Source organism: Belonocnema kinseyi, chromosome 10 (assembly GCF_010883055.1).
Source record: "Belonocnema kinseyi isolate 2016_QV_RU_SX_M_011 chromosome 10, B_treatae_v1, whole genome shotgun sequence".
NCBI lineage: Eukaryota > Metazoa > Arthropoda > Insecta > Hymenoptera > Cynipidae > Belonocnema > Belonocnema kinseyi.
In genome coordinates this window covers 6,739,268-6,747,508 of record NC_046666.1, presented here as the reverse complement: position 1 = coordinate 6,747,508, position 8,241 = coordinate 6,739,268, and the positions used below count along the sequence as shown (strand labels likewise).

General features: G+C 29.1%; 1 protein-coding gene across 1 annotated transcript; it reads right to left on the bottom strand.

The window, feature by feature from the left end:
• Positions 1–771: 771 nt before the first annotated feature.
• On the bottom strand, positions 772–7,067 carry LOC117181373 (lambda-crystallin homolog). Its single transcript, XM_033373966.1, has 3 exons — positions 6,890–7,067; positions 4,809–4,951; positions 772–1,104 (listed from the first exon to the last, which is right to left on the bottom strand). Exons 1-3 carry the CDS (start codon positions 6,958–6,960, stop codon positions 881–883), a joined length of 438 nt encoding a protein of 145 aa, XP_033229857.1. The 5' UTR covers positions 6,961–7,067; the 3' UTR covers positions 772–880.
• Positions 7,068–8,241: the final 1,174 nt, after the last annotated feature.

The following is an 8,241-nucleotide window of genomic DNA, read 5'->3' as shown; positions in this document are numbered from 1 at the left end:
AAATACGAAACCTGGCGGCCACTAGACGAGGCTCTAGAGAGTTCGTATTTTCGTGTACAACGTTACCGGCTGATGCCGTTGGAATTGATTGTTGAAATAGATTTTTTTACATCTTTTATTATTAGGCTTTGTACTTAAACGTAGTTTTCTTTCGACTCTTGCATTTCTCAAAGTTTGAGACCGATATTTTATGTATAAAAAAAGTTGGAACGTTAAAAAAATGTTGAGGTTCAGAAAAAAGATGAAATAATTTTCATTGAAGTTCCTACAAAAATGCTGTACCTAAACGTACTTTATTGTTCTCTAATACATTTCCCAAAGTTTCAGCTCGATATTTTATTTACAAAAAAAGTTCTTAGGTTCAAAAAAACATTCAGTCAACTGAAAAACTGTGGTTGGTAATATAGGTATTTAGCTGTGTCACATGCCCTTAATCTGATTCTTTGAACTCTATTATTGATAAAAGTAAATTTTTGAGCATTTGAATACACAATTTTTGAATTGAAAACTTTTAAACTTCAATTTTAAAACTTTGGAATTCAAGTGTTCCATTTTGAATGTTTTAATTTGTTGTTTATTGTTTATTACCGGGAACTGACCGGAAATGCTTATCTAAGCTGAAAAAGAAAAATTTGTTATTTTATACATTTTTATTGAGTTGAAAGGGGAACTTTTATTTTAAATCTTTTTTTATGATTTGGAACAGGTTAAATTTTTATTTTTAACTACTTTAAAAAACAGAACAATTTATTTTGAATATATATTTGTACATTTTATTCTATACATACTATAACAAATGGCAGTTAAATATCACAAAGATCGTTAAAAAGATTCGATGAAACTCAAAAAATTGAGTTTTGTTTTTCATTCCAACTCGAAATTATTTTTTCTGTGATTCGTTCATCTCTTTTTTTAATATCGACAATTTCGTCAGTGCTTTGTCTCTCCACGCACGTCTTTCTTGAAGTTTGTCAAGGGGACAAGTTGCGTTCAGTTCTGTACTGATTTTGTCTTCAATTTCGCCCTCGAATTTTGGAACAGGTCCGAAATCCATACTGACGTTGTAAATTCCTTTAGCGTAGGATTCGCAATATTTTTTCATTCCTGAAAAGTATAAAGATGAAAAAAATTTCCAGTAATTCGTATTTTATTTTTGAAAAAAATGTAATTATCAGGTTGGCTGATAAAAATTCAAGGCCTCGGACAAAGCAACTGAATTTCCAACGAAATGGTTAAATTCAATAAGAAAAGAATTCTCAATAAATTATATACATTTTCCACAAAACCAAAAAATGTAATAATTGATATTTAAACTAAAAAAGAATTTAATTTTAACTAAAAAACACTTTAATATAAAAAAATCCTCAACAAAAACAAATTAATTTTAAACCAAATATTTGCATTTTTCACCAAAAAGGACGGGTTTTTAATAAAATATATATATTTTCTACCAAATAGTTAAGTTCGAAACAAAGAGAATAATTTTCTATAAAAAGAACAACTGTTTTGTGAGGCAATAAATTAATTTTCAAAAAATAAAACGAATTTTTTACAAGATTGTTAAATTTTCAATACAAAGAGATAAATTCTCTACAAAACAGTTTCATTTTCTACCTTACAGTTTCTTTTTTAACAGAGAAAATGGATTTTGTGCAAAAAAATACGAATTTTTAACAAAAAATATTTTCTAACAAATAATTAAATTTTAAACCAAGAGAACTAATTTCCTATAAAAAAATGATTTTAAAGAAAATTCAGGAATTTTCAAAAACATAATTAAATTTTAAGCTAAAAAATATCAATTTTCAAATAAACAAAAAATCGAATATTTACATTTTCATTAGAAAAATTAAATTTTACTAAAATAAAATTAATTTTCTAGCAGAAAAGACGAATTTATAACAAAATACTTAAATTTTTAACCACATAGTTGTAGGTTATACCAAAAAGACGAATTTTGGACAAATTATATACATTTTCAACTAAGTATTTTAAACAATGGATGTGATGTTAATCCAAATTTCATTTGATTATTTTTTAGTTTATGTATTTTTTTCTAATAATTTTTTACTAAATTGTTTAATTTTTAAACTCGAAAATATCCATTTTTAACCAAAAACTTACATTTTCAAACCAAACGGATGAATGGTTAAAAAATAGTTGAATTTTCAATAAAAAGAAATTGTTAGTCAAGAAAGAAACAAAATTTGAATGAAATTGTTGAATTATAAATCCAAAAAGATGAACTTTCAACCCAGAAGTATGACTTTAACAGCATTTTTGAATTGTTAACAAAATAATTCAATCTTGAATCAAATAATAAAATATTTGAATAAAAAGGAAAAATTTAATAATAGGCCAGTTTTTAACTAAGTAGTTGACTTTTCTACCAAAAAATACAAATTTTCAGAAAATTAAACAAAATTTCAACTAAATATTTTGAACAATTTTTGGGATGTTAGTAGAAAATTGATTTGATTAATTTTTTCGTTTCTACACATTTTTAACTAAACAGTTCAATTTTTAAACTAATAAAATATCCATTTTTAACCAAAAATGGCGTAGTTAAGTTTTGTTTGAGAATTAATTTGTAATAAAAACGAATTTTCTGCAGAAATATTAATTTTGCATCAAATAGTTGAGTTTTATAACGAACAAATTAGTTTTTCACCAGGCAGTGCCATTTTAAACAAAAAATGATGAAATTTATACAGAAAAAAAACACTTCCAAACTAAAAAGTTGAATGACAAAAAGATGATTTTTCAACCAAGAAGTATGACTTTTTAACAGCTTTTTTAAATTTTTAACGAAATCAGTTTTGAACCAAATAATAAAAAGTTTCAAATAAAAATGAAAAATTTAATAATTGACTCTTCAACTGAGAGGAATCAACTTGCAACCAAGATATTTTTAAGGATTTCCTTGTTGGGTTCTATTTATTCAGTTCGCATTTAAGTGGAAAAGTGAGAAAAAGGGCGAAGGACTGTAAAGCCTGTGATAAATAAATAGGAATTTCGGAAATCTATAGACGAAAAAATAACATTTTACATAAATAAATTCATTTATAATACTTTACGTGACACTATTTAAACATTTTTGTAACAATATTAACACTATTTTTTAGCTTTGAAGTGGGTCCGAAGCCTGAGAAAAGGAGAAGTGATGGAAAATGAAGGGATGGAAGTATGGGACGTAAGGGGAGGTATAATACGGGAAATGAGTGGGGAGTAGGGTAAGTGAGGAAAAATAAAGGAAGAAAAACGTAGATGAAGTCAGGAAAAAGGAGAAAAGGGTAAGTAAAAGAAGTAAGGGAAAATTGGGGAGAATAGAGAGGGTATTGAAGGAAGGGCTAGTAGATTAGTGCGAATAAGTAGGGGAGGAAAAATTATGGCTGGGGAAGGGGAGTGTTATCTGGTGAATTGAGGAAAGGAGGACGAAGTTCCGGAAGGGAGGAGTTGCAAAGGGTGAAGTGTGTGAAAGGAAAGTAGGGTATATGGATGTATTAGGGGAAATTAGGGCGGGGAAGTAGGGTAAATTAGGTAGGTCTGAAGGAAATTAGGTGTAGTAAGTGTGAGGAATTTAGGAGAGGGTAAGAAAGGAAGCGAAGGAAAATTAGAGAGGGTTATTGGGGCACATGATTGTAAGTAAAGGAGGCTAGTGAGGGAAGTTAAGGAAGGGCTAGTAGAGTAGTAGTGAGGGTGGTTAGGGATTGTCCATATATTACGTAAGACGTTTTTCTGTTTGAATAAAGACGAAAATAATATTTTTATCAATTTGAAAAGGACACAGCGATATAAACAAAAGAAAAATGTCTTACGTAATATATGGGCAATCCCTTAGAGGGGAAAGTGATGACGGGGAAAGAAGAGCGTTAGCTGGCGAAATGAGGAGAGAAGGAAGGAAAGAAGTTTGGGAAGGGTGAATTAGGTTAAATGAGGGTATTATGGGGAAGCAGGACAAATAAGTGAGCAGGGAGGATGTGATCTGAGGGTAAGTAGGGAAAATGAAGTGGGTAGGAAAAAAGGGAAGTGAGCGTAGAGTAAGTTGAGGAAGTGAAGGAAAATTAGAGAAGGTAAGTAGGCAAAATGATTGGAAGTGAAAGAGACTAGTTAAGGAAGTAGTGTGGGTGAGTAGGGGAGCAAAGTGATGGCTGAGGAGGGGGGTTGTTAGCTGGCGAAGTGAGGAGAGAAGGAAGTAAAGGAGAGAAAAACTTGGCAAAGGAGGGCTATTAGAGTAGTACTTAGGGTGGTTATATGAGGGAAAGTGATGTTTGTAAAAGGGGAGTATTAGCTCGCAAAATGAGGAGAGTGGAAGTAAGGGAGAACGAAGTTTGGGAAGGAAGTGGTGGCGAAAGGTGAAGTGATGGGAAGGGAAGTAGGGTAAATTGGGAGCGTTAGGGGAAGTAAGAAAAGAGTGCAAATGGAGGGGAAATAAGGAAGTAGTTGGGAAGTAAGGCGAGGTTAAGTAGGGGAAATGAGGGGTAGGAAAAGAGAGGATATGATGAGAGTAAGTAGAGGAATCAACGGAGAATTAGAGAAGGAAGTAGGGGAAATGATTGGAAGTGATGGAGGCTGGAAAGTGGTGGCGAACTGAGAAGAAGTGAAATTAGAGGAGGAAGAAGTTGGGGAAGGGACGGGTTTCGAAGGGTGAAGTGATGGGAGGGAAAAGTAGGGGGAGTAAGTTTGGGGAAGTATGGGGGGGGGGATTTAATTAACATCGGAATAGTTATAAAAAACCTTTTTTTAGGAGCGTGGGGCTTCCTTTGACTAATTTTTTAAAAATTTTGATTTGAATGTTAAAATCTTACCTTCTGCATTTAGGTGACACGTTTCCAAAGCACCTAGGAAAGCGTAACGCATTCCAAGGCCTTCACTCATAACAATATCTACGTCCTTAACGTCTAAAATTCCGTCAGCAACCAAACGCCAGACTTCGTTTAAAATTGCGTACCTAAAGTTTAAATAAAAAATTAATATAAATAATTTATATTTTAAGGTTGATACAGGTCAAGGAATTTTAATGAAATTAGATTTAGAAAATAAAATTATTTTTTTAATAACAAGTAGGTCTTTTTGTCACGAAAATTCAACATTTTGGATGTATTTTCTATTTTTTATTGATTGAAAAATCTTTCTCGAAAAATCTTTTATGGTAGAATTTTAATTTTTGTTTTGTATTAAAAACGCTACTGTTTTCTAGAAACTTAAACTGTTTTGTTTGAGGATTCAACTATTTGGTTGCGAATTCATCTTTTTGGTTGAAAATAAATGTATTTTATTCCAAATTTATCTTTTATGATAGAATGTTAAACTTCTTAACCAACTCATTTTCTTGGTTGAAAATTGAACTATTTCATTATAAATTAGTATTTTCTTAAACTGAAAATTAAATTTTAACTGATAATTTAACCATCCCATTTTTGGTGGAAAATTTATCTTTTTCTTAGTTGAAATTTCAACTATTTGGTAGGGCATTTGTCCTTTTTAATAGAAAATTGTTCTTCGTTGAAAATTCATAATTTTTATTACCAATTCAACTATTTGGTTAAAAACTTATTTTTTTGTTGGAAGATGTATAATTTTAGCTGAAAATTTAAAGATATTTTTTAGTTGAAAATTAAACTATTTGGTTAAAAATTAATATTGTTGTTGGCATATTGAGCATTTTAGTTGATTATTTATTTCTTTGGTTGAAAATTGAACTTTTTTGTAGAAAAATCTTTTTTTTTTATTTTGTTGAAAGTTCTTCTTCTTAGTAGAAAAGTAATTTCATTAGTTAAAACTTCATCTCTTTGATTGAAAGTTAATTCTTTTAACTGAAAATTTAACTATCCCATATTTAGCTGAAAATTGATCTTTTTTGATTGAAAATCCATTTATTTTGTTGTAAATTTTTTACTCAGAATTTTAAATGTGGATTATTTTGAAGATCAAGAGCAATTCTAAATTTTCTAAATTGAAGAAATAGCAAATTTAAATGATCAAAATAAGAATTTTGAGAACAGAATTGCAAATTATTTGATTTTCAAGATTTATATTTTATAGACATGAAATGAAATGAATTAAAGTTTTGTTTTTAAATTATATTTTAAAATCAATTTTTCGAATATGTGGTATAGATTTAAAGGTTCCCTATGGGAAATTCTTCAATTTTTAATATTTGCAATTGAAGACAATATTTAATGTCTATAATAGAAAATGATGCAATTTTGAAAATTTTTTTAATAATTAAAATTTGAAGATTTAAAAAGTTCTAATTTATGGAATTTTATAGAGTTACAATTAAAAATTCTTCAGTTGAAGAGTAGCAGTACAGAACTGGCTAACCAAAAAATTGGAAATTTTTGTAGGCAAGTTAAAAACTTTTTTGAAATTTAAATCACAATTTCAAGACAAAACAAAAGTCTACTCCCGAGTGGAGGTATTGCTAAATTAAAGCCAAAAAACTTCGATCAGAAAAAGTCACCCAGTTTTGAGGTGGAAATTGACAATGTCAAAGTGACACCACAAATTAGAGCAGGCTTGGCTGCGGATTGCGACAGAAAATAATGGGCTGACTTTCTTAGATGAAAATGGTTTAAATTCAATTCAAAAAGACAATATCTCGGTGGTATGTTTTTATTTTGTATTTAAACTGAAGATTACATTTTTTATCGCAATCCGCAGCCGAGTCTGCTATTATTTATAAAAAAATTTTGGATTCTTCGTTGTTTTTCCAAAAATTTAGAAGCATAAAAAAGTTTCTCAGTGGCTTTCATGTAATTTTCCTAATTTTGAACACAGGATTTAAATTTGCGTGGACGTAAGTTGTTGTAAAAAAAATGTCGCTAAGGTAGGAATCGGGTAAGTATTACATGGCCTTAATTCGGGAACATAATAAAGTGCGTACTGGATCCTGTTGAGAGCAAATCCATCAATTTCTCTGCTAAGTACAACTGGCGCTTGACCAATTTCAGTCATTATGGCTTTGGCTTGAACAGGAATTTCAAGACGAGTCCATGGTGCTGGTACTATTTCCACAAGAGGAACGTAATATGGGGGATTTACCTGAAAAATAAAAAATAAATTATTCTTTATTCAGAGACTTCGATCTCTTTTTAAGACCATTTTTAATTCCATTTTTAAGACAACATTTTTAATGTTCACACACTTCTGACTTGAAGTTGTGCAATGTATCCATTTTTAAAACTGTATAGAAAAATTGCCATTAATTTTTTACCCGTGCATCTTTTCATACACTTAAAAAATAAAATTCTTTCTTTAATTCAAAAATATTTGGAAATATTATATTGTGCTACAAGTGCGTAAAGAAGGCAGTTCAACACTAGTGTGAAGTTGACCCCACGAGCCAGAAGCGAGTCGATGGCCAGTACTGTAAAATTCACAAAAGTTACAACTTTCATCACTTATTCTTTTTATTTAGTTTTAATTAGGAAAAAATCGATTTTCTCTTTCATTGATCCAAATAAAAAAAATTTTAATTTTAGCACTTTTTAAACCATTTGAGCTATCTTTGATCTTGAAGTCAGATAATAATTGATATAATTAACATAATGACAAACATTTTTACCTTAACTAAAGAATCGTCAATGTGGACAGAAAAAGATGACTATAAAAAAAATTTCTACCCAGTAAAAAAAATTAAATTGATTTTCAAATAAATAGTTTGAACCATGGATTTTTTATGTTAGTCTAAATTTTTTTGGATTAATTTTTAGTTCATATTTTTATTATTTTCTAATTTTTTAAAACTAAATGTTTGAATTTGTAAACTTAAAAACATTTAAAAGATTCGAAGGAATTTTAAATGGATTTTAAGAATTAGAAGTGGTTGAAAAGGATTTTAAAAAATTTTAGGTTTTTAGAACATCAAAGAAATCTTCAAAAGCTCTAAACAGTTTCAAAGGATTTTAAAAGATTTCAAAGAATTGAAAAAATTTTGTGATGTTTTAAAAGATTCCAAGGAATTTTAAATGGATTTTAAGAATTTGAAGCGGTTGAAAAGGATTTTAAAAGATTTTAGGTTTCTAGAACATCAAAGGAATCTTCAAAAGCTCTAAACAGTTTCAAAGGATTTTAAAAGATTTTAAAGAATTGAAAACATTTTGTGATATTTTAAAAGACTCCAAGGAATTTTATATGGATTTCAAGAATTTGAAGTGGTTGAAAATGATTTTAAAAGATTTTAGGTTTTTAGAACATCAAAGGAATCTTCAAAAGCTCTAAACAGTTTCAAAGGAT

Coding starts and splice junctions, on each gene's coding strand:
- LOC117181373 (XM_033373966.1), bottom strand. CDS start 6,960: ATGACTGAAATTGGTCAAGCGCCAGTTGTACTTAGCAGAGAAATTGAT. Junction 4,952..6,889: donor TTTGCTCTCAACAGGATCCA/GTACGCACTTTA, acceptor TTTAAACTTTAG/GTACGCAATTTTAAACGAAG. Junction 1,105..4,808: donor GTGTCACCTAAATGCAGAAG/GTAAGATTTTAA, acceptor TATACTTTTCAG/GAATGAAAAAATATTGCGAA.